This window comes from Lissotriton helveticus, chromosome 4_1 (genome assembly GCF_964261635.1).
Source record: "Lissotriton helveticus chromosome 4_1, aLisHel1.1, whole genome shotgun sequence".
NCBI classification, from domain to species: domain Eukaryota; kingdom Metazoa; phylum Chordata; class Amphibia; order Caudata; family Salamandridae; genus Lissotriton; species Lissotriton helveticus.
This window is the reverse complement of record NC_136063.1, coordinates 1,478,489,011-1,478,516,407: the sequence shown is the minus strand read 5'-3', so window position 1 is coordinate 1,478,516,407 and position 27,397 is coordinate 1,478,489,011. Positions and strand designations below refer to the sequence as shown.

Here is a 27,397-nt window from a genome sequence, read left to right as displayed (position 1 = left end):
TTCAATGTTTCCCCCAATTACCGAATCGGTATTTACCGATTCGGTAATTGACATTGATTCCTATGGGCCTCAAGGCCCATAGGAATCAAAGGCAATTACCGAATCGGTAAATACCGATTCATTAATTACCGAATCATACCGATTCGGTAATTAATTCGGTAATATTACCTACATCCCGATTGCCAGTTCTGAAATACTGAATCGGTATGATTCGGTATTTAAGAATCGGTAATCTGGGATTACCTACATCGGGCCCTAAGTATTCTGTGTAGCCTCCATCGCATCCAAAACGAACTCTATCTAGTACATCATATTTATTCAGTGTGCTACGAGGTAAACCGGAAGCTAACGATTCTAGAGCTTCCATATATTAGAGGGGATTGTGTCTTATTGTGCTTGCACCAGGTAGACAATGGGAATAGACAACATGCCCGCAAGATACTAGTCAGGCCTAAAAGGCAAGTCGGTAACGCGCCCAGTGTGGAAGGACGAACACAGTTTGTATTTCATTGTTCTATTATTGGTGAAGGAATCTGTCACTATATTTAGCTAGTACGACTTCACACTAGGTGCAATTCTGACCTTCTTTTCTTTATTATTCTTTATTTCACTACTGGTATCTTGCGGGCATGTTGTCTATTCCCATTGTCCACCTGGTGCAAGCACAAAAAGACACAATCCCCTCTAATATATGGAAGGTCTAGAATCGTTAGTTTCCGGTTTACCTCGTAGCACACTGAATAAATATGATGTACTAGATAGAGTTTGTTTTGGATGCGATGGATGCAACATAGAATACTTAATGTGTTATATATCCAATTTCAGATGAGAAGATCCCCCAGTTTGTATATGTATATGTATATGTCTTTGTCTATGTTGGCCCTGAAGAAGGTGATATAAGTTATACATGTTCACCGAAACGTACGTAGGTCTTATACACCTGAGATCCATACTTGTGAAAAGCAAAAGAAATCAAGAACAAAGCAATATATAACCCATGGAACATCAAGAATTGAATTGTAGATGTAAACATTTGTCAGTATTCACAGTATCTCAGTGGTATTGCCTTCCCTTGTTGTCTTAGTTGTTTCTATATAGTTTGTGTATGAGTATGTATGAGTAGTTGTGATGGCGAGATAGTTCAGGAATGAATGATGTTGTGATAATTTGCACTATTTAATCATATCTGGGGGTTAAGTCGAGTTCTTTTGTCTTAACTTTTGCATTTAATGAATATGTTAAGTTATGTAGTTTAACAATGAATTTCAAAAAATTTCATAAATAATTTTGTTCTTTGATAAACAAATGAAAACAAATAGTTGAAGATAAGAAAAATAAATAAAATGAAAAATAACATGTCTGTTTGAAACTTTTTACATGTGTTGCATCTATTAAAATTGTAGATTCAGTCACCTTAAAATTATATAGGTCAATTCAGAGGTTCCTTATTGGCGATTCTCCGGGATAAAGAAACACTGCAGGCTCGGGGACGAGGATCTTCCAGGAGCGACCACCACTTCGATGGGTATGTAGGGATGTTGAGGGTTGGTTAGGCACCACTGGGTTGGGGACACAAGGCTGTGGGGCGTCGGTGCAGGGATTGTCTTGGGATGTTGGATTTTTTTACCCGCTCTGGTTGCGGTGGGGGTCCTCTGGATTGAGGCTGCAGGTGTCGTCTGGAGGCTTGAGGCAGGTCAGGGGTTGCCGGATCTCGGGTCAGGATCGCCGGGGGGGCCTCCTTGTGGTGTTTTTCCACTCAAGCTCGGGCAGAGTTCAGCGGGTGCAGAGTGGGATGGATTTGCGGTTCCTGGATGGCACCAGAAGCTGCAGTTCAAACACGTCGGGTGTTCATGGGAGAAACAGCTTGGAAAGTGAAGGCAGGAAGGTCCTCCTGGGTTTTTGACGTTGCTGGCCGCAGGACATGCCGGGGTTTTGCAAGAGAAGGTTCGAGGGGAGACAGGCCTGTAGGGCTGGGTCCAAATCAGTGGGCCTCGTCCTCTTGTTAGCTCTGCACGGCTTCTTGTCCTTCTTCCGCTTCTTTTTCTTGTGGGTGCTGGATCTGAGGAAGGAAGGTTCAGGGCGTCCCTAAATACTCAATTTAGGGGCGTTACAGGTAGGTAAAGGACAGGGACCAATGGGTCCCTTCCCTGGGGTGGGTACACCCCCATTTCTGCCACTCTCCAGTGGGAGGGGAGCAGGAGCCTGTCCCTGGTTGGCTGGGTCCCCCCATCCTCAAGATGGCGGGGACTCGAGGTTGTGCTTCACCTCGCCTCCCCCACCTTAGGGGTGGAGTTGGCAGAGGTGGGCACACCTCTCTTCCTCACTTGTTTTTCCCGCCGGTTCTCCCACCCAAAGGGGGGGTAGAACCATTGGGTACCAGTTGCTGAGAGCAGCAAATGGTATGGAGAGGCTCACAAAGGCGGCATGCCTTAGAAGCTTCTCATTCGTGAACCCTGCCCATCCTGGGGGAGGAGGCTTGGCACCTCGTCCCAGGATGTGCATTGTTTCAAGCCCCCGAGAGCAGCAAGCTCTCGACCCAGGGGTCCAGAAACATGTCTGGTGGTGGCAGCCTAAGCAGCCACTCAGGTCACTAGGAGTTGGTAGAGTTACAGGGGGCATTTTTAAGATGCCCTCTGTTGTGCATTTTACATTAAATACCACACTGACATCAGTGTGGGTGTAATGTGCTGAGAAGTTTTATACCAAATTTCCCAGTCTTCAGTGTAGCCATTATGGTGTTGTGGAGTTCGTAATGACAAACTCCCAGCACCATATACTCTTAATGGCAGCACTGCACTTACATTGCCCAGGAATGGACCTGGGTACTGTAGGGGTACAGGGCTCATGCAACTGTACCCTCACCACCCAGCTAGAGGGGTGACTGATGTATGCCAGGGCAGTGGTTTGTGGGCATCACACACAGGGATGTATGTCATGTAGACTCTTCACTTTGTTCTGCACCAAGACACACATCCTGCAAAGGCAGTGTGTGTGTGTCAGGGTACAGGGCCTCTAAGGGTGGCACAATAAGTGCTGCAGCCCTTAGAGTCCTTCTCTGGTCACAGTGCCCTGGGTACCTGTGGCACCATTTACCAGGGGCTGACATGTGGCCAGAGATACCAATTGGGTTTAGGCTTCAATGCAGTTTTAGGGAAGGAACATAGGCCCTGGGTACATAGTTAGCAGGAGCCCAGGTCACACTCAGTCAAAGAACATCAGCAATTCAGCAAAAGGTGGAGGCATACCATGCAAGAAAGAGGGCACTTTCTCACACCCAGGTTAAGTCCATCAAATTGTCAGGGAGGGCTTCAACGAAAGGGAGCAAGGGTTCAGATGAAGCAGGCCCAGGTTGCAAATCTGCCGTAAGAACATTTGTCTTCACTTCATCAGAAGGTAGCCGTAGGTCCAGGACCTCAGAAGCAAGTCGAATCACCACAGCAGCGGTAGCACTCTCTCCTGCTGGGTCCCTAAAAGGTCAACTCAAGCATGTACAATGGTAAGTATCAGGCACATGGGCCTCCTGTAAATTCACATAGAAACTGTCTTCATCATAGTGAGGAGGCAAATCCCCCTATCCCCACCATCTTTATCTCCAAGTGGTGGCAAGGCATGGGCCGAATTGTAGACAAATGGACAATGGAGTCACTGAGTACGTATGCCTTGAAGGTAATGGAGGCAGAGGATCAGACCGAGGCAGTAAGGAGACCGACTGCACTGCAGTGGGTTCAAAGCACAACCTCAGTCTGGGCCAAGATAAATTGGCTTGGGGTCAGACAGCGGAGTCTACACCAGCACTGTAGGTATCGCTATATTTGAGGAAGGGACCAGCCCAGGCCTTGGAGCCAAAGTGGTAGTCCCCACAGGAGTTGGTGCAAAACCAGGAGGTAAGTTGAAGGGGCTCAAACAGGGGAAACCCCCACTGGTCTCCCCTGTGGATCCTTTGGTACAAAGGCACGTCATAGGGAGCCAGAGAAGTGTCCAATATGAACAGTATGGCCTCCTTAAAGGCCTCAATCTGCTGTTGTGTCACCGATGGCCCGGGGAACTCAGGGTGCATCAGGATCAACTGAGAAATCGGACGTGAGATGAAGTGCCACCTTGATGCCCTCGCGACTTCTCTTTAGACAAATAGTGGGAGGATGGCGTGGAGTGCTGCTTCGCCTTCTTATGGTTCCTATTTGCCTTTGATTTTGACTTACTGGACGACTTCAACTGTGAGGAGGGCCTCTCACCAGAGCAGCATCAAGAGTGGGGGCGCACCCTCAACTAGATTGAGAGTGGGACATACCTTAGGTCCGGAATGTCTTCCTGTATTCAATGACAAACTGCTTCACTTCAGTCCCAGATTGCTTCCACGTGTATGAGGACACAACTCATCGCATGACTTGGATTCGTGCCCCAAGCCAAAACAAAAAAGCCTATTTTGTACGGGTCTGTGACTAACATCCGCATTTTTGAAACCCATAGAATTGGAAGAGACATTTCTCTTGCACACTCGATTCAGTATTTGGGGGTCATGAAAAGGCAAAAGTGGGAGTGGAGCTCCAGATCCATGATCAAAGCTACAGAAAGAAAGAAACGGATGTTGGGGTGCAGGAGTGGTGCTTATATGCATCTCCACTCCATTATTTCTGCAGCAGAATGAAGCCTAAGTGGGGCTGCAAGGCATCAACCTAGGGACACCTGGAGCACTGCTATAAAAGGTTTCTGAATCCAGTTTGGTGCTTGGGAAAAATTCTAAAGGTGAGGAATCTGTGGTTAGAAGTATCCATCAGAATGCTTACATTTCTATAATTAATTACACTAAAGTTACCATAATTGATAAGACACCAGCTTTGCTTTATACCATTGGTACTTTCTTTTACAAGTAATTTATTAATTATAATGCACTTTTTTTCTAGCCTTGTAAAGGTTAGAAAATGCTCCAGCTCTATGCTCCAGCGGCGAGTGTCCGATCCCTTCCCCATCTCAATAGCAACATAGTTTATTAGTGTATTGTACAGAATACATTGCTCCAAATTGATGCAGATGTGCTCACACAACACAGAGACCTCACCCACTGTTGCATTATCAAGAACCTTTAAGGTGAATATATAAATAGAAATATACATATAAAATGTTGCGAAACATCAGCTTCGCCAACACTGTACAGTTTCAAATGTCCTCTATTTGCCTTTCTTCATTTTAGCTGTTTTCTCTTTCCGTTTCTTCACGTGCTTTGGGGTTTTGTTTTTCCTTTTTTCTCTCTGGGCTTCTTTGGTAAGCTTTTTTCGTTCCTGTGATATATATAAAAAGCCATGATTAAAAATTGCAAATAAGAACAAATGCATCCAGGAAAAAATAAATATATATAAAATATAAAATGAGAAAAGTTAACTTTGTTAATCGGGTATAACCTTATACAGAGATATTGGTCATGTAAGGAAAGACTAGTGTGTGAAAAAAGGATGCCCAACTGGCAATGGACGACCATAAACACACAAGTAACACAAAAGTGTGTAAATAAATCTTTGTACACATCAAGTCATTTGTTTGCTTTATACACACGTAGCACACATTATTTGTACCCCGCCCTGTGTGGTCTTCCTCTCAGTGTAGCTGTTTTTTTTTCAATCTACTACAACCTACGACACAGAATAAGCTTCCCATGCACACTAGGCTTATGTGAACCTTAACTTAAATGTTTACTTCATTTTCTTGTTACTTGATGTTGTACTGTATACATGGTGTGTACAACTCTGGATAAAAGGGATATAATAAATAACATCAGCTAGCTAAAGATGGGTTTCAGAAGAATAACACGCATTAAATCAAAAAAGAGTACCCGTATGCAAACATATTGAGGCCAACATCTGTATAGAGACAAAAAAGTTTATGGACCGATTCAAAACACACAGCTGCATATATGTATTTTTGTATACTCGGAGATGCACCCCTGGAGAAATGTACTGGGATTCACAAAAATGAAATACGGTAACACTGGAGATCTACAATTCAGTTTTACTAGCTGTATGTCACAATCCTGCATACATTCTCTATGCAGGAGTTCAGTGTCTATCTAGTTCGGTGACTGGCAGAGTGTGATGCTTTCTTCCCATGTGGTCAGCTCTAACACTTGAAAACCCGTTCTTGGCAACAGCCTTGTACGCTGTTGAACGCGAAATAGCAAAACATTGACCTTAGCCATCATGTGCTTGCCTCGAGGATGGAGATTAGAAATGCGCACTGATGCCTGAATGCTCTGTACTCCTTCTGGAACTCCCCCCCCCCCCCCCCCCCCCCACACACACACACGCTGCGTACTTCGGTAGATTTTACCAGTCAACGTGTGCAGGAGGGGGGGGAAAGAATAGTTACAATGTTTAAACAAACAAAAACGTAGTTTGTTATTGTCTGGTTAGTGGTAACGCCCGTGGAATCACTGACCACTCAAAATGAGGGCCCTGCAGGAGAATTACCACTGAAAGCTTTCTAAAATTGTCGGTTAGATATTGGAAATAGTCTGAAAATGACTTTCTTTCTATTATTACTTCACAAATCGGAAGAAAGAACGAAGGCGTTTTTTATCAGAGCGAGAATATTACCGGACACGGAAATCTGAAACATTATAAGATGCGAAAACAACATGGTATAAAGGAAGGAAACCTCAACAAGTCAAATATATGACGGAGAAGTTACAATTTTTCTCCGAGTAAAGAGAAGCCGAAACAATGCATGTTGCACTAACCTTTTTATCCCCTTCCGGCTCAGTGGATCGATCTTTGGGGTGAATCTGCTCATCTTCCTTATCAGAGCCCGATTCGGCGTCATCGCAGCTGCCAGTGTCTGACGAATCGGACTCGGTGCCTTTCTGCTCGTCTTTGTTTTCAAGCAGCGACGGAATCTATTGTAGAGAATGACATTATAAACCACTCTCATTGGCTCTTTCACATTCTTAATCAATTCGGTTTATGTACAACATGAAACCTTACAGAAAAGGTCTAATTCTGTAGTACTCAGGTGGAAAGTGTTCTTTTTTTCATAACATATGCAGCATACGTAGGAGCACCCACTTACTGAGACACCAAGAAGGCCGAAACACAACAACTTATTTCCATCATTCCTTGGTGCCTTTTACACTCAAGTATTTCCACCCCTGCGCCTGTCAAACATTCGTCTTGTACGCACTCACCAGTGGGACACAAAACTGGACTGGTTAAAGGGTCTATCTGCCCATTATTCAAACCCTATCACCCCTATCAATCTCACGTTATTCAGTTTTATCAGTAAGATTCGCCACCGCCTGGCCTACGGTGTAAAGGCCAGGAATGTATCCTGTAGTGAGGGTAGAGCCAGGATGTCCCTGGGAAAGGCAACAGACTGGGTAGATGAAAGACATAACAGAATGAGAACATAGAAGTTGCTAAAAAAAAACTAACACAGCTACGGAATACATTCCCTGCCAATAATTTGTAGGCCTTCACACCAGCTCCTACCCTCGCCTACAGGTGAGCCTTTCCCTGATTACAATCCTTCTTGAAGCCCACTGTATGGGTCCCCAGCATCAACTAATACTCTATTCAGTGTTTCCCAAACTGTGGTCCGCGGACCCCCAGGGGTCCGTGACACATTCTCAGGGGGTCCGCAAGAGGCAGTTGTAAAAGGAATGCAAAATTCCTTGTCTAATTAGCAGATTTAGAGCAACAATAAAAGTGTCAAAATAACGCCAGTGATTAATGCACCTGCTGGAGAGATGAGAGTTTTGTCCAGTGCAGCTTTGAGATATCTAACGTAGCACAGAACAGAGGGTGCAAAGAACATGTACCATGCATTAAAAAAAAACCCAGTGTTTTATGTGCATTGGTCAGTGGGTTGCTGCTTTTGTCACAGATTTTTTTGTTACTCTGCAGTTCATAATTGACAATCATAATCTAGCACAGTGACCTATAGACTGTCATCAAAGAACTGCTTGCAAACTGCATGGTACAAGTTAGGAACTTATGTTTTTTCCAAGTCTTTCATTATCCTGATGCTGCTAAAAAGGTTTATATGGGCGGAAATACATTTTTATTTGTTAAAGTCAATGCTAACTACTAGCTGATGTTCTGAATCCCAAGTTTGCGCTTCTCCGGATCAAGCACTCATGCCTACTAGTATGAATGACATGTGAATCCTACACATTGTAGTACCCTTTGCCTTATGTAATATTTTCTCTACACTGATTTACACGTATGATTCATTGTCTCTATATGTATGTGATGTAAAGTGCTCCGACATCCTACAATGGTATGAGAGATACTATAAAACAAATGAAATACATGTGACAGAGAGGCTATGGAGGGATGAGAGGCACTGATGAAGGATGATAATAAGGGAATCATTGAAGAACCCCAACAAAGATTGTCGTATCCTGGTGTATAGTAAGGTCTTCATTTACTATTCGTTAAAAGCCAATACAATTTAATATATAATGATATATGTGTTGTAGACTGCGTCAATGTTTCCTAAATTTCTTGGAAGGCGAGCCTCCCAAAGCCCCCTTTGTAGTGGCCAGGCTCACTCACTGCACTTGGTGCGCACCGTATGGCGACTGGTCTGAAAACATTTGCCAGGGCTGCCTAGGGTTTCCAGTCTGGCCCTGGCAGGAGCCTCGTACTGCGAAATAAAACCAACCATTGAAAAGTTAGTCACAGAGATGCAGCACCAACTTTCCCATTAAAATGTTTTGTTTTTTGCAAATTCTTTGATTATAAAATACTAAGGGGGATATTTATAACAGAAGTGGCAGAGAGTGTCGTTAGCCTCCTTGTTTAACGACACTCTCCGCCACTTCGGAAACAGCGGGCTGCACCATATTTACAAGAATGTGGTGCAGCCATTGTTTCCCCCTGTGCTGGTGCTACACTTAGCAGTGTAGCGCCAACGGGGAACCCTTGCACCATAGTGCAAGGGTGTGTGTATGCAGTGGAAGATTGTTTATGTGCTGGAAGGTTCCGCTTCAATCTTGAAATTACGTTTTGTCACTTCTATGTGTGCTGCTTAATGCAACACACATGGAAGTTACAAAATTAAATATTTTAAAAAGATGGTTTATGTGCAGGAAGGGTCACCTGCCTGAACATAAACAATCCAAGGCGTTTTGCTTTTTCCATGTGTGCTGCACAAAGCAGCACACATTGAAAAAACAAAAACGAGGAGAAATAAAGGATTTCTCCTCGGTTTCCCAAGTTAAGACCTGGTTTTCCCTGGCGTAATTTTGGCACTACCTCCTATTTATGCTGCCCTTGTAAATAGGGGGCAGCGTCAAAATCAATGGGTGTTGCGGTGGAACACCCACTGCAACACCCACTGCCCACCCCTTTCACGCTAGGCATTGTGTGACAGGGGATCTTATTTACAAGGCAGCGTTAAGCCATGTTAAGTGGCTTAACGCTGCCTTGTAAATAAGACAAAGCCTCTATTGCCATGGGACCGTTGCAAAAAGTGTTGTTCCCATGGAGATAGGGGCTTCTAAATATGCCCCTAAAATCCTTAGTAATTCGAGTATTTGTTTTGTGTGCACATGTGTTTATTTTTTTCTGAATTACTGTTTTAATGTTTGAAATTTAAATCATAGAAATTGCTTGGGGGTCCCCTACTTCCAGCGGTGACTCAGTGGGGGTCCTCAGGAGTCAAGAGTTTGGGAACCACTATCTATTCTTATTTTTCAGTGCTTTTGTTTAAGTGATTGATGTAAGTACAGCGTTCTAACTCACGATTAATAAATGAGTGGCTGTGTATATATTTTTGGGCCATTTAAATACGTTCCAATTTCCTTTCTTTTGCATCTGTTACTATTTCATCTCTCTCCGGGGTCCTTTAATATAAGAGTCCCAAAGATGATCCCACATTCATTAACGGGATCGAAACGTCGTTGACTGTTGTCATAAGCCCGTCAAACATTTCTGTCATACCCTTACAGCCCATGTTTAATTGATTTCTCTGTTAAAGCTCTGTATTTTATTCACGTGTGTATCCTGTTTGAGAGCGCACTAAGCACGTGTTCATCTCAATGACACATTAATTGCGTTTGAATGTCATTATTTTATCATTAAAGTAATTCAATGTTTTAATTTATGTGTTATTACTTAGGGCCATTGTTTCTTTACTTACCTATCTTTTCCTGAAAGGCAAAATACTACACTCAACAAAAACGCTATCAGACACCCGATACATGAATGCGAGTCCAATATACTAGCAGGATGGCTGCCCCTCACTCCATCCAATCCCCTTTCTGGTAATCTAGGGACTCATGGCATGGAAGGTGGTGCAGGTGCAGCACGTTCACTCCATCAGCATACATTCTCTATGGCTGGAGCAGCCGAAAAGTCTCTCTGACATTCTCTGGGCAGAAATGGTGACCTTCAAATCTCAATCTCTGTTCACGGACGTTGTGCTGGGCTGTGGTCAAGTCACGCTTCACAGACGCTTTGGCTATTGCAGGCCACTCGGCAGAGTCCCAAAGACAGAGGCATGGGCTGCTGGCTTCCGGTGGTGACCCGATCCTGGGCTTCGACGGAGTCAGCAGTAGGTGGGCCTTGCAGATGAAGTGGGTCCAGTTCCTCAGATCAGGTGAATCTGGATGGTGGTGATGGAGCAAGAATTCGCACGTTGCGCGACTTGCTTGTACTCATGAACCTCGGATAACTATAATAAATTATCTCAACATGTTTGTCTTACTAATTTCCCCTTTATTCTGACATCTTGGGTGTCCCAGAGACGCTTGCCTATGTGTGTATTAACCTTAACAACGCTTGTCATTAAAATGGCCGCTGCTTGGCGGGATTTTCTTCTGCACATGCGTCGGTCACAATCACGTGACGTGACGTACTCGCAGTTCTGGTGGGAATCTTTGCGCTTGCGCACTAGCACTAAGATGGCCGCTTTGTGTTCTCACATGCCGAAGCTTGCGCTGCTGCTTTTGCGCTACTATTCGTTTGCATTAATATTAATGCGATAAGTTAGTATAAAGTAAGGGGAGTCATATAGGGATTCCTGGTATACAGTGTATTCATTTATTTCTGTGTTTTAATTTGTTTTCGCTTACTTTTCATGTATCGTAACCCTTGGGCCTGGGAGGGAGTTCAAACCCCATCTTAGAAGTCCCTACTGCGCATGTCATCCTGGCAGAGGGGAGAAAACCCTGTACCAGTGGAACTCAGCCAGCTGGCAGCCACAGTCAAGATGCTCATGAGAAAGTGACCTGCGACCTAGCAGAACGAAGCTGAACTGTCCTGCAAATGCAACAATTGTATTTTATTCATTGTATTCTGTAGAACATGTCATGGGAACCCCAAATTCAATAGGCGGTCCCAGAGTATGTAAATTAGGGCTTGTAGAAATGAAATGTGGTTGGTGTGTTGACCTGGCCTACTTGGGGATCAATCGAAATTGGGGATTCTGACACTTGCAACATTTGGGGGGTGGTACACTGACCCGAAAACAGTATAACTAGCCTAGGTTTAGCTAGAGAATTTGTCCGACTTGTCCGAATAAATGACCTGTCACTGACCCAACGCACTCAATAGGTGACTGATACAGAGAGCTGCGGAGCACTCTGTCCGTAATTTCCATAGACTGAAGCGGGGTTTTGGAAACCTTAGGTGCTGGCGGAGCACTTTGCTGGGGAGTTCGATAACCCAATCGGGGTTCTGACTGATAGCTGCAGAGAGGGTGGAGCGCAGGCGTTACTTCTGAACTGCGGGTGCTGGTCTTACCTTGGTGGTCCTGTCCTGATCCTAATCTGGTTTTCCTGTCCTGTCCTGGGGTGTCCATTCTGCACCTGCTGGCCTACTGGCGACTGTCCTTCCTTGGGGTTCCTCCTGTCCTTAACTGACCCGTGGCCAGGGTTGGTCTTCACACTATACTAGGTAACTATAGAGCTGAGAAAATCTATTCTGCATCTCCTATTTTTCTTTCTTTGCTTTAATAAAGTCATACTCTTGCATATTTGATTTTCCATGCTTTTCGCACCACTAAATGAACAGGTCATACCTTATCGTTGTTATTCTAGCATGTTCCATTTCTTACCCATCCTTTAAGTACATTTTTAGTTCATGATATATAGATGTTCCTTTTCTTTACCCACCCTTTAGTCGATTCAAGTAATTGCATCGTTTTATTAGTATGGTCCATTCTTACCTTACCTATAGTTCCTCTTCATGGGGAAATATTTCACTGTGAAATTCTAGTATGTTCCTTATTTTTTCCCCGTTCTATAGACAAAATACTGAGTCTAAATTCTGAAACCTATATTAGTATGTTCCCTGTTCTTACCTTCCTTTAGACTTATAAATGGTTGGTCTCATTTACTTCCTATATGGATACGTGCTCTTTGTAATCTTGGTTATTGATTGCTTACTTATTGTAAATCTTATGCTAGCGGACGCTGACGAAGTTTAGATAAAGGTTTTAAAACTTCCTGAGTCTGTGATTATTTTATGAGTGCAAAATATAGAAAAGAGATTTTGGTGTCTGCCTTTCTTTACAGCTAGCTCCCTGATCCATTGTGATCATAGGTACCCATAACGGTGGATTGGTAAGTCGGGTACACTGGAAATAAAATAGGAAGGAACTGGGATACTGGTAGTAGAGTGTAAGGTCACCTGATTAATAAATATGGTAAATTGAAATATATGTACCCGTTACGTATATGGTAAAATAATAGTCGGGTGACCTGCACGCTCTATCAGTATTTTTCTGGTAGCAGAGGAAATGGTTAGGGACTAGTTAAGATAGGTAGGTTATTTGCTGCTAACTGTGAAAATATTACTGTCAAAACGTTCGAACGAATTACAAATGTTTTATTGGTTTGAAAATTATGAAATGTTTTAAATTGTTTTTCTTGCTGCTATATTGATACATGTTTTAACAAAACTCATTAGTGATTGTTATATGTTTGTCTGGAATCCCCGGGGAATTGAATAGCGAGTGGTGAGGAGAATCCACTTCGCTCTAAGGTCAGTGGCTTGAGGAAAATTAGTGCATGGTTAGGCAGAACTGGAAGCGCTAATTAGGGTTTCTGTATGAATAGTTGAATAAATGATAGCAACGAGCTCGCTGATGAAACTTCAGTTGTGATATAACCTAGTAAGGGTCACACGAGAAAGGAGTAGTAGCTTCATCGGAGCTTGAATGATAGCAAAAGAGTTCGCTAGTGAAACTTTGGACTTAGTATATATCCCGGAAAGAAGTGGATAAGTCGAAGAAGTAGCAGGTTCTCTAATGCTTGATTGAAGGATAGGCAGAAGAGATCTGTCCGTAGTGTATGAAAAGTAGACCGAAGAGGTTTACTTGCAGTGAATCAAATCTTTCTTTCTAGACACTCGAGTACAGTGGCGAATGTTTCTACGTTGTAAATTAAATAATGCACTTGCACTTTAAGAAAGAAAGAAATGTTTCCGTTACCTTGTGAAGGAGGGAGTCAGTTGTGGAGCTGCTCTGACGTCACTCTGTGCCGCGCTGGGATTGGTAGAGACAGCGGGTGTGTAGCGGAGCTAGTATTGTAAAGGAGGGGTGAGCGCAGAAGCGTGAGAACTTGTCTCACGAAAAGGCCGCGCACCCATTGGTCAGAAATTTTTTGCAACCATCGTGTTGATTTGGTTGTTGAAAAATAAAAGACGCAATTGGATTGGAAGTGCCTTGTAAACAAAGTCGCTTGCGGGAAAGTATATGTGGCATATAACTAACCCGGAGACTAGACCAGATCCAAAATATTTAGGGTTTGGAAAAGAGAAGTGGAAAGGTCGTAGATACGACATTATGTACGGAAACAAGAGGAAGATGACCTTAGTAAGCAGAGTGAAAAATTATTTCAAGAGAGACAAGCCTATCAAAACTAGAGAAGGAGTTGTCATTCCACCACCTAATACTCCCGCATCTTTCATGATGTTTGATAAAGGGTACCACTCTTGTGTGTGGTTGGAGAATCGGGTGGAATACACTAAATATGACGGAGTTTTGGCATTTCCGTTAGACGGTACATTTAATGGCAGGATTCTGTTCAACTTGAGAACCCGAATGAACGATTTACATCCCAGACCCAGATTAACGCAGTACGAAGCCCTAGAGGAATGGGAGATAGAGGCTTTTGAAAGGGACAAACCCCGAATGGATAAAGGGTTAACTAAATGGTATCCTAAAGTGAAACCCGAGACCCGAGAGAAAAGAATGAAACAGTGGAGACAAAATAGGATAGTAGAAGGATTGTACCCTATGATGACACTAGGAGACCCGGTGGTAGGGAAAAAGACAGAAAAAAACAAACATTGGGTGACCAGTGGGGATTCAGATGACGATTTATTGGATGACTTGTTCATGAAAAATCCACCTCCTTATAATGAAGGATCCCAATCCTCTAGTGTAGGGGATGCTTGCCTGAGACCTCCTTACCAGGAGGGGCCTAGACCTGTAAATGTAAGACGGCTGTCAAATACCTCCTTATCAGGAGAGGCCGAGACCTTTAAGCACAGGAAATCCATTCATGAAACCTAATTATGGTGAGGGACCAAGTATGACGCATCCAACTGCCCCAACCCTGACTCCGCAAATAGTACCTGAAATAAGCCTGGAAAGAATACTACAGGAAAGAGAGCAAGAGGCATTAATTAAACAGAGAACAGAATTAATTCAGAAAATCTCCCAGCTAAATACAAGTCCTGAAGCCCTGACCATCCCAGTAACTATTGGACCAGTCGTTTCTTTATATGGGGATAAACAGGGGTGTCCCAAGACACCGATTATTACCCCGGCTATAGTACAGCCAAGAAAAGAGCCCTTAATTGTAGATGATCAGGCAAGCGAATGCGAATCTGTAATTTCCTTGATGGATTTGCCAGTAAGAGAGCTGGAAAGGGGTTCACAGAGAAGGAACACTCCTTTCAGTTCAGGAGAAGTGCAGATTGAGTCAGCTTCAGGTACTAAACGTGCCACTGTAGTAACTCCTGAAGAAATCGAGAGATGGAGTCGAGAATTAGAGAAACCAAATTCCCCGTCGAAACCATTAGATATTTACAAATTAAGAATAGAATTGGAAGAACGGATGGCTGGAAATGTGGGGTTGGACAGACTAAATACCTTTTCTGAAGAAGAACTGCTGTTTATCTGTAAAAGCATCACCCGTAATACTAGGGTGTTCCATGAGAAGTTAATGGACACCGCGGCTAGTATGGGAATTGAAATTGGGAAATCTAAATCATTGCAAAAACCCTACAGAGCAGAATTCTCAGACAAAGATTTAGAAAATATGAATGTGTCAGGGAAGAAGGTACAGATCAAAGAATTAGTGAATCTGTTGCAAAAATGGGGAGACTTAGAAAAGTGGAAAGCCAGATGGGCAAAGAAGAAGGAGGAAATTAGGTCAAAACAGATGGCTTCCGAATTCGTCTTAAAAGAAGCAGACAGGGCAGAAAAATTATATTCGATGCGAGAAGTGCCAGGTGGAAAGTATGTACATGTTCCATGGTCCCGACAGGATATTGTGTCCTTTACCAATGATTTCCCAAAACTACAAGAGAAACCAGTGGATTGGTACAGGCAGGTAGAAAGGTTTGTGAAGGTACAAAAATGCCTGTGGAAAGATCTGGATGGGTTTTTCGATATTGTAGTTCCCGTAGATTTGTGGACAGAATGTAAAATTGCCATTGGTTGGCCTAGTGAGGAATTCCAGAGGGACCCTATTACAGGGGCTCCTTCTGATGAGGTAATGAAAAAATACCATCAAGTAATGTTACACTTGAAGGGGAAAGTGCCTGCAAAAGAAACTGATTGGACCCGAATAGATAGAACTACCCAGGATAGGGACGAAACTGTGCATTCCTATTATGAAAGACTGTTGCAGGTGTTCAAAACGTACAGCGGTATAGATAACATGGAGATGCAGGACATGACCCATTTCATTTACAGGTTTGTAAACGGTTTAAGACCTGAAATATGCCAATGGATCAAAGACAATAAAATCTGTTGGCAGTCTAAGAAAATTGATGAAGTATTAAGGTATGCAAAATACTGCGAAGATGAGATGGCTGACAAACGGAAGGCCTTAAAAGAAAAGGTCATGTGGGCACAGGTAAAATTGGCAGAACAACAAGAAAAGCAGTTGGGAAAAATGAACAGTAATACCCAAAACCAAGGTTCTGGGGGTGGAGGGAAGCCCAAAATAAAAATGAGCCGAGAGGAGGCCAAAAAGAAGTTCCCCTGTCACGGGTGCAGACAGATAGGGCACTGAAGAGACAAGTGTCCATACGCACAAAATAGTAACCCCCAAATTAATGATTTAAATCCACAGACGCAGAATGAAAAACCAAGAAAGACCCAGCAACATGTAAAACAGAGTCAGTTGCCCCGTGCACCTAGACCGAGTTTTAAGGGAAAAGCACAGCAGGGTGAAGACATCGAAGTATGGGGAGGCAAGGAGGATAGAAATGCAGCAACTTCACAATTTTTGTTGAATGATACTTTCCTCTGTAATGAACCTTACTGACCGTGCCTGAGGGGGGAGGACAAGGAGTGCATGCTTGGTGCCTCCTTGCCGGTAGACCAGTCAGGGCCATACATTGAAGGAAAGGTTGAAGGAAATGATGTCACCTTTCTGTTGGACACTGGGGCTACCCATTCTACTGTAAGAACAGCAGACGTTCCAAACCTACCCCTCTCGGGAGAAGCGATCCAAGTAGTGGGCGTATCTAATCAATTGATTAGTACACCAGTTACCGAGCCCATGGAGATTACAATAGGGAATTTCAAAGAAATGCATAGATTTGTTGTCTGTGATTCCAGTCCTGTAAACCTATTGGGACGTGATTTGTTGAGTAAAATGAACTGTACCATCTTTTGCACACCAAAGAAGGGCGTCGAAATTCAAACCCCAGACGAAGATGGAATATACAAATTAATGCTAATAAGACCTGACTCAGAAATTAAAAGACTGACAATACAAGACTTACCTGAAGAACTCCAACAGACAGTGAAACCAGAAGTATGGGATTTTACTGGAAAAGATGTAGGATTAATGGCAAATGTTGACCCAATCAAAATAGCCATAAAGGAAGATGCAGTTTACCCAAATACCAAACCATACAAAATGAGTGCAGAAGTGAAAGCAGGAGTTGCCATTGAAATAAAAAGATTGCTAGAAGCAAACATCATACAAGAAGTGTTGAGTAGTCCTTGCAACTCCCCGATAATTGGCATCAAGAAACCTAGTGGTAAGTACAGGGTAGTGCAGGACCTGCGAAAGGTAAACAAAATTGTTGTTCCTTGCTGTCCCATTGTTCCGAACCCAGCAGTGATTTTATATCAGATTTCGTGGGATGCTGAATGGTTCACCGTTATTGATTTATGTCACGCATTCTTTTCAATCCCATTGCATCCAGACAGCAAATTTCTTTTCTCATTTGAATTCGACAGTCACGTGTTCGTTTGGAATCGCGTCCCTCAGGGGTATACAGAAAGCCCCTCAATCTTTAATCAGATTCTGAAAAAGTGCCTTGAATCCTTAGTCTTACCTGGAGACTCAGTTTTGGTGCAATATATAGACGACCTCTTGGTGGCGTCTAAAAGTCAGAAAGACTGTGTTGTTGACACCATTGCCTTACTGAACCACTTAGGTGAAGGAGGACATAAAGTATCACCTGACAAACTACAGTTCTGTACCTCTTCAGTAAAATATCTGGGGCACCAGATAGAAAAGGGTATCAGGAAAGTTACTTCAGAAAGAATTAGGATAATTCGAAACATGCAGTTACCCAACACTCAGAAAGAGATCAGAATGTTCCTTGGAGTTGTAGGATACTGCAGACAATGGATTGTGGGATTTGCAGTCCTAGCAAAACCATTGATAACAATGACAAGGTAGGGAGCAAAGGACCCAGTAGAATGGGATGAAGAAAGCATGACAGCATTTACTAAATTACGAGAATGTCTATGTACAGCCCCTGCATTAGGAATGCCTGATTATTCAAAAGAATTTGCACTATTTTGTGATACACGAGACAATTGTGCACTGTCAGTCCTAACCCAAGAGCATGGTTTGACTAGACGTCCAGTAGCATACTTCTCTGCTACTTTGGATCCCGTGGCTGCTGGATTGCCTGGATGTCTGAAAGCGGTAGCTGCAACTTGCATGAGTCTTGAACAGAGCGAATCCATCATTATGGGACATCCTGTAACTGTGTATGTTCCACATGCAGTTGTAATCTTACTGACCAGAACTAAAACCAGTATCTCACACCTAGTCGGCTGACTAAATATGAGAGGATTCTGGTGGGTGCGGCAAATGTAATCATTACTCGATGCAACATATTGAATCCAGCAACCCTATTACCAGATGCACTGATTGCAGAAGCAAAGGGAGAGGTCGAGCATGACTGCATTGACCTGACTGAGTTTAGTACCAAACCACGCCCAGTTATCAAGGAAATGCCCCTACCTGTAGAAGATTACGAGCTGTTTGTAGATGGCTCATGTTTGAGACATGAGAATGGAGGTTTAAGTGCTGCCTATGCTGTAGTCACAGTATCACGTGCTGTAGAAGCATCCTATCTATTTGGAGTAAAGTCTGCACAAGTAGCCGAATTGATTGCATTGGCAAGAGCCTCTAAAGGTGGGAAAAATAAAAGAGTAACCATATATACTGACAGTCAGTATGGTTACGGGGTTGTGCATGACTTCGGCCAATTATGGCTACAAAGGGAGTTTCTGACTTCTTCAGGTACTCCTATCCGAAATGGAAAAGTGGTACAGGAATTACTGGAAGCAATCCAGTTACCAAAAGAATTGGCGGTGGTCAAGTGTGCTGCTGACAAATCTGGCGATGACAATGTGACAGCAGGTAATCGATATGCTGACCAACCTTGCCCAACATTGTGCAAGACATCAAATGTCAGTCAATATCAAATTGGGGGGAAATGGAAACAGCTGCCAACTTATGGTGTTTGAGAATGTGCCAACATGGGAGGAACTGAGAGATTTACAGAATGCAGCAGGACCAAAGGAAAAGAGAAGATGGAGAAAGTTTGGTCAACGGAGAAACGAGGATGGTGTCATTGTTTGCTCTGATGGTATGCCTGTGTTGCCTGACAGCTTGCTTACTCCTATGGCCCGGCTAATACATGGAAATACGCACATTGGTAGGGATGCCATGGTTCGTGTCTTCAAACAGACATGGTTCAATTCGAGATTCAGGAAGATAGCAGAGAGGCTCTGCCAGAGGTGCTTGACATGTCAGCAATACAATGCCGGGAAGAAAACAGTAGTTTCACTGGGAAAAATTGGGAAAGCAGAAGGCCCTTTTATAAGATTACAAATTGATTTCATTCAGTTACCCCTTTGTAGAGGAATGAGGTACATCCTTGTCATTGTTTGCCTGTTTTCAAAATGGGTAGAGGCTTAACCGGCCAAGAAGAACGATGCCATCACTGTAGCTAAATTGTTATTACGAGAACTAATACCTAGGTACGGGGTTCCAGTCACAATTGAATCAGACAGAGGTGGGCATTTTCAGAATGAAATAATTGGCCAGATCTGTGAAGCATTCAAAATTACTCAAAAACTGCATTGTGCATATCGTCCAGAGGCTTCTGGAGTGGTGGAACAATTGAATGGCACTATCAAGTCGAGACTAGGAAAGATGTGTGAATCTACTGGCATGAACTGGATAGAGGCTTTACCTCTTGTCCTAATGGGAATCAGAAGCATTCCAGACCGAGAAACAGGCCTGAGTCCCCATGAGATCCTGATGGGAAGAGTAATGCGGCAAGCATGGGTTCCAGGACACAAACCGATAAGCATTTCTGATGATTTGGTACTAGAGTACTGCAAGCAACTGGGTGACCAAGTGCGTTCTATCTCTCACCAGATTGGGGAAGACGCCGTCGCCAGCCCAGCAACTCCAGTCCATAAACTGAATCCAGGTGACTGGGTGGTACTTACTTGCACCGAAGTGGGGAAAGCCAAGACAAGTAATTCTGGTGACCACGACAGCGGTGAAGTGTGCAGGAGTACCAAAGTGGATCCATGCCAGTCATACAAAGAAGGTAACCGAAGACGAAGAAACTGACGCTGAAGGTTGTCCAGCTGAGGGGTCTCCAGATGTTGGTCCTGAAGTAGCTGATGATGAACAACCGAGCACCAGTCAAGATGGATGGATACCAGTAATCGACCTGACCGTTGATCCCATAAGAACCATAAGCCAAACATACTCAGACAGAGAGTGGGATAGTGAGGAAGAGACAGGAATAGGAGGAGACAATCAGATTATCGAAATCCATGTCAAATCTGATGAGGAAGAAGATCATATAGGGACAGAACAGGTGATCGACACACCTCCAAGAACTCCTGAGATTGAAAAGGGACAGATAGAAATTAGGGCGAAAGTTCAAGCGGAAGAAAATCAAAGGTTCGAAGTGCTTGAACAGGATCAGATAGAATTAGACGAATGTGTTCAGGACGCAGAAATTGAAACGTCCAAAAGTCAAATCCAGCATACACCTGAACAAGGCCAGTTTAGCAACCAGGCAGAAGAAACTGAAACAAGACCTGGGACTAATCAAATAGAAAGGGAGGAAACAGAAGCAGAAGTGCCACAACAAAACGAAAATAAAAGAGCATTGGAAGAAAGCCAAACAACAGTGCCAGTTAAAAGACTCAAGAAGAAAAATAGAGAACCAAGGTACATCAAAAGACTGAGACTGAGACTGAAAACAGTAGAAGAGAATCTTGAGCAAAGGAAACAAGCTTCCAGTAAAACAGAGCCATCTGGAGAAAGCACTAAGCGAAGAAGTGCCCGAATAAAAAGACTGAACGAAAAGTATCAGGATCCTGAATGGACTTATCTGGTGTTGGAGGAATTTGAGGATCTTGATATAAGTGATGAAAGTGATGAAGAATTGACTGCTGACCAGTCTACTGAAGAAGAAGAACCAACCTGAAATTGCCCAGTGTAAGCTATCTGTGCAAAGTTACAAAGAGGGGTTGGAAAGCTTCTTTTGAGCGAAAATGTCTGATTCGAATGTGAATGGAAGACCGAGACGAAGTTGTTGTAAAACATGCTGCCAAGTATGTTTATGTAGTGTAGCAATAGTACTGATCCTTTGGATAGGACTAACAGTAACCCTTCCTTCTATGATAAGTAAGAACCCAAGTTTGTACCCAAATAATAATTTACCTGACAACACTGTAGAATCACACACTAGAATTACACCACGAAGAGTAGATACTTTGGACAAACCACTTAGCCTGAAACGGAGACAATTAGATTTAGAAGCACCAGATGAGGAAGTATTACACTTTAACAAGATTAAGAACAAGACTCATTTAAACGTTTTCGCAAACCTGTTATTGCATTATGTAGACACTATGGAAATAGACGACTGTTATGTCTGCATGAAGCTACCTACTTCTGTAGCTGAAGGCGTGACTTATCATCACCTGCCCTTAACCTATGGAATTTCCTGTAGTATACTAACTAGCTTATTTTACAAAAGAGGACCTTTACAGTATTACTATTCAAACTCTGACGTAACCTTTTCTGAACTTCCTGTTCGAAGAAACCTGAATCCTGTACATACGACTAGAGATGTAGCTAAGTTCATGAGTGATTATTTTCTAACTGTAGGAAAAATTAATATAGATGATGCACATGAAAATAACCTGACCTGTTCTTTACATGAGAAGGAAAAGGAGTTTCTGGACATGGTAGAGAAAAGAAGAGAGAGTTTCCAAAAGAAAGCCAAAGACAGGAACCATAAAGTTCCTAAATGGGCCGAGAGTTTAGGGAGCACCTCAAATGGTGGAGCTAATCCTGCTATGCTCCTTGATTTCGAAAAGAAGGGGAAGCTTTGTCTTAAAAGGGAAAAGACTAGTTATTATAACAATATTTTCATTGGTTCCAGTGAATGTGAACATAATTACAAGGTAATTGGAGGTTGGGGTTTCAAAGATGGGACAGAGCCTGTGTTTCCTGGAATTTATTTTATTTGTGGGAACAAGGCTTACTTCAAATTGCCCGACCATTGGTACGGGAGTTGCTATTTTAGTATTGTCTTCCCAAAGATATACCATGTGGGGAAAATCACTGGAAGCAATGAAGAAACTAACCAATTAGTACGCAATAAAAGAGAGACTGCTGGTGAAATTGTAGGAAATATTTTTAGCGCAATAATACCTGCAGTGGGAGTGGTTCTGAACACACACAGAATTTGCAAATTGTCTACAGTAGTAGATCGGTTATCTACCGACACTGCTGGGGGTTTCCTGATGGTCAATATCGAAATGGTTGCGGTCAGATCAATGGTTTTACAAAACAGACTTGCCCTTGATACTCTATTGGCAAAAGAGGGCGGAGTCTGCAGAATGTTGAACGCGCAACATTGTTGCACTTACATACCTGACAAAAGTGTGGAAATCAAAAGGTATGTAAGAAACATTACAAATTTGGAAGAAGAGCTCAAACCACTGGAGGTTGACAGTGCCTGGAAGAGACTTACTGATGGTCTCTCCGCTGTAGGTTATTGGTTTGCTAATTTAGGTAGAAGTTTATTGTTTAAGGTACTGATGCCAATTGCAGGAATAGGTTTTATCATATTCCTCATATTTGTCTGTCGCAAATGTCGCAAACACCAAAAGAAATATACTGTGAACAAAAGAGGCGTGAAAAGGAATGTGGGTGAACTTGAATTAGAAGAACTGAATAATCAGATTTATAAAAGGGTGAATAATTCTCACCCTAACAAAGAAAATAAAGAGAAATTGAATCGAATGTTGAAAGAGATGGAATTGGGCAAAATGTGAGAAAGTTGGCATCTGATTCTATTGTTTTGTGATGATAGTAAATATCATCAAAGAGGGGATTGATGAAGCAAGAATTCGCACGTTGCACGACTTGCTTGTACTCATGAACCTTGGATAACTATAATAAATTAACTCAACATGTTTGTCTAACTAATTTCCCCTTTATTCTGACATCTTGGGTGTCCCAGAGACGCTTGCCTATGTGTGTATTAACCTTAACAACGCTTGTCATTAAAATGGCCGCTGCTTGGCGGGATTTTCTTCTGCGCATGCGTCGGTCACAATCACGTGACGTGACGTACTCGCAGTTCTGGTGGGAATCTTTGTGCTTGCGCACTAGCACTAAGATGGCCGCTTTGTGTTTCCACATGCCGAAGCTTGCGCTGCTGCTTTTGCGCTACTGTTCGTTTGCATTAATATTAATGCGATAAGTTAGTATAAAGTAAGGGGAGTCATATAGGGATTCCTGGTATACAGTGTATTCATTTATTTCGGTGTTTTAATTTGTTTTCGCTTACTTTTCATGTATCGTAACCCTTGGGCCTGGGAGGGAGTTCAAACCCCATCTTAGAAGTCCCTACTGCGCATGTCATCCTGGCAGAGGGGAGAAAACCTTGTACCAGTGGAACTCAGCCAGCTGGCAGCCACAGTCAAGATGCTCATGAGAAAGTGACCTGCGACCTAGCAGAACGAAGCTGAACTGTCCTGCAAATGCAACAATTGTATTTTATTCATTGTATTCTGTAGAACATGTCATGGGAACCCCAAATTCAATAGGCGGTCCCAGAGCTTAGGGCTTGTAGAAATGAAATGTGGTTGGTGTGTTGACCTGGCCTACTTGGGGACCAATCGAAATTGGGGATTCTGACACTTGCAACATTTGGGGGGTGGTACACTGACCCGAAAACAGTATAACTAGCCTAGGTTTAGCTAGAGAATTTGTCCGACTTGTCCGAATAGCTGACCTGTCATTTTATAACAAGCATTTGCAATGCAATAGTGCGAGACCTATTGCATTGCAAATGCTTGTTATAAAAGGGGTTTAAAAAGGAAATTTTGAGCTTTTGGTATTGTAAATGACAATGTTTTTATTTATGTGTTGGTATTGAAAATAGCAAAATTAATACCTTTGTTATTTATAATGCCAATAGTTTCAACTTTCGCAAATGTGACACCTATAGCATTTGTAATGCGATATGTGTTGTATTTACGTGACTTAGATGTATTGATATTACAAATAACAATGGCTTTTCATTTTTTTAATAATTAATACTTATTGACAGTATGTATTATGAATGTTCGTCTGATATTTAGATAAAAGGTGCTATTAGATGTTAATATTAGCCAGCTCAACAGTACTCATTTCAGGGTGGACAGCAGGGTCTGGCTGCATAGTGGACTAATGCGTCCAACTGGAGGTACCTGTGTTCGACCTTATGGTCACGGGTTCAAATCCCAGCGGGTCCACATCCTTCGGAGGTCGATAAAATCAGTACCAGTGAGTTGTGTAATAATAAACATCTGCTATTCAGCGCACAGATACCCCTGGGTGAACGTGCGCTGTACACATACACGTTATGTCATCAAAGGCTGCCGAAATAGTGGGCGGAAGATTATAGACAGCTATTTTACCAGGGAATTTGCGGACATTCGGCAACGGCATTCGAGAAGGGAGACAATGCATGGGATGGTTTGAGACAATTTTTAAAAACGTCGATCACCTGAAGACCTATTGCACTCGTTTATTCGAATTTTTGTATAATGTAAATAACACCAGTCTCACTATACAGCATTAGAAAGAGATGCCCGTCTGTAAATACAGTAAGCTCACCTTCCACCGAGCAAACAGCATGCCATGTACAGAAAAAATGAGGAAAATAGAAAAGCAGTGACAGCCACTCCCCCAAAGATCCGAGATCCCGGTTTCATGTCCTGTGTGGGCGACGCTGGGGTGTGATAAATGAAGGCGATTTCCTGCTGCACGGCCAGCCACAGCCATCCTCACACACAGCCCGTGCCAGCTCGGCTGTGCTTTTGCAGGGACGGGGACAGTGCGTGCAGGCTCCTGGATCTGGCGGGGGAGCAAGGAAGGAGATCGGGCAGAAAAGAGACAGAAAAGAGACAGAAACCAGTCCTGCGCTGCCATCAGCTCTTTGCCGGCCTGTGAGCAGTGGGAGGGCGGGGACTGCCTGCGCATGCGCGCCACTCTTCAGTTTCGTTTTGACGAGCGCGAGCCCGGAGAAGAGAAGTGCCGCATGATGTCCCGGGTCCCAGGAGGGGGCCCGGGTGAAGACCAGCGGGGAGACTGCGAGGCCCCCATGCCTATGGGGAGAGCTCCGCTTCTTGGTAGAGTGGCAGAGGAGCTCGAGTGCTCTGCGGGCCTCCCTAGGCAGATGGTGCGAGCCCGAGTCCGACTCCGGTGAGGTAAAGGGGGGGGGGCTGTGTGCCTGCATGTGTGTCTGCATGTGTGTGCCTGCGTGTGCATGCGCGCGCGCGTGTGTGTGTGTGTGTGTGTGTGTGTGCGCGCGTGCCTGTGCGTGCAGGGGATGGGGCCTGGCTGTGTGCGCGCCGTGTTTGCATGCAAGCCAGGCGAAAGCAGGGGCTGTGTGTGCGTCTGCGCAAGCGCGCTCGCTCCCGCGGTGAAAACTGACAATGGGAAAGCGCGTGGCACACTGCTGTCCACATTCCCAAATACGGGTCACAATAGGTCTGAAGCAGACACAATCAATGCTTACGCATTGAATGTAGGTCTGCTAGACCTAAAAACAAATGACTATTTGAATGAAGCAAGTGATTTGAGGTCCTCAGAGATGGAGGGCCTTTGGTAGAGCCAGGGAGGAATACTTTTTGCAGTTATTTTCGTTAATAGGGATTTTGATCAGTGAAGTAACCAATCAGCCACTGAGGCCCATTGCAGATGTGTTATTAGGTATAAATAGTGAAAATCAGAGGCTCCCAGACCCCAAGAACCCCATGGCTAGTTGGGAACTTTAACTTGGCCAGAGATACTTTATGCCTGCGCAAGATTCAAATCAGTTCCATAAAAAGCCCATCAACAGGAACAAAGAACATTTTAGAGTTGAAACAGTAGATTTGAAAGACCTGATGACTTCAGAGTTCTCTCCTTCTCTCTCACCCTTTCTTTTTTCATTAGGATTCACAATTAACGTTTATAAAGCCTCCACAGCAGTAAATGTCAAACATCATGCCCTAAAAACATTAAGCCTTTTTAGACAACTAAACAACTCAAAGCTGCTGGTAAGCTTTGATTAAATCACTGTTGGACTGAGGCAATGCTGTCCAGGCAGGTTTGCCACGTTCATCACTAAATCTCTGAAAGCCACCTTCTAAGCTACGGCCAGACAAATCCTTGAAAAAGTAGGGTCATATTACCTCCATTCTCTTTGCTTTACATTGGCTTCCAACTGAAGTGAGAAGTAAGTTGAAGCTGCGTTCATTCACATACACACCCCTGCACCACAACAAACTTCTAGTACCTCTGGATCTTGCTGATATTAATTGGTGGCAAAAGAGATCTTCAAACCAAGAATACACTACTCCTGGTAGCTGCTCACCTTATAACCTCCCATGAACAACACCAATCCTTCTCAGGAAGAGCTACAGTTTTCTGGAACACACTACAAAGCAAATTATGATTGAACCCCAGAGTGATGTTCTTCTGCTTACATTTAAAGGTTCACTTCTAATTGTGTAGCGGTCTACTACGCCCTCTGTTGCATGCTTTTATCTTCATTATCTGCTGAAGGCTGATAAGGCCTATAGATATTTGTCCAACCTATTAATCCCCTCCCTATCAGTACTATTAGGTTCTCTTTATTATTATTAGATGAAGGTTGCTGTTTTCATACATGTTACATGTAATTAATTAGCTGTTGGACCTGTAAAGCGCCCACATACTTCTGAGTGAAGGAGAGCTATACAAAACTTATAAATAAAAAAATAAACAAAACCACTTTATTTTAAATTTAAACATATAATCTTCTAACAAAATTCAAAGTATGTAGCTGGTGTTGGATGCCAACCTTTGGAACTGTAAATGCTTGTTTTGTTATTGTTTTGGTAAAGCTTATTTGTTTGGGTAGCTGCAAGACCATTGTGTTAAAAAAAAATGGATGAAAGAAAAAAGATTTTTAGTCTCAAATAGGATACATTGCAATAGTAGTACCTGGCATTAAAGTGAATTACTTTGTGTGCAGATGTGTTGCTTGTGAAAGAGTAGAATACAATCGCTCAAATTGAGGTAAGCCTTGGTTGAAGTGTGCTGCCCCACTACCCCATACTGTATGCTGCAGTGGGCAGAGGTAATATAGGAATGACAACAATGGGCGAACAGATAAAGAGGGATGGCTGAAAGCCCTGATACGTAATCATGTAAGATGTATACTTTTAGTAAAATGAAATGGTCTTGGCTAATGCCAGACCTAAGTCATCGTAGAAAGTCATGGCAAAGAAAACAAATAAAATGCTTTTACGTTGACTCCAACGTCACTCAATTTACAGGCTATCACTATTATCAACTGCTGACACCTTGTGGTGGCATGTGAACCTGCTTCTTAGTACAAATAATTCA

At 43.2% G+C, this 27,397-nt stretch overlaps 1 protein-coding gene across 1 annotated transcript in view; it reads right to left on the bottom strand.

Annotated features, from left to right (window-relative positions):
* Positions 1-5,032: 5,032 nt before the first annotated feature.
* Positions 5,033-27,397, bottom strand: part of RIOK1 (RIO kinase 1) — a 249,371-nt gene continuing 227,006 nt past the window's right edge. Inside the window, exons 16-17 of the mRNA XM_078688069.1 lie at positions 6,728-6,883; positions 5,033-5,276 (exon numbers count right to left, since the gene is read on the bottom strand). Coding sequence (XP_078544195.1) covers positions 5,166-5,276; positions 6,728-6,883 — 267 coding nt within the window. The 3' untranslated portion in view covers positions 5,033-5,165. The remainder of the gene's footprint in view (positions 5,277-6,727; positions 6,884-27,397) is intronic.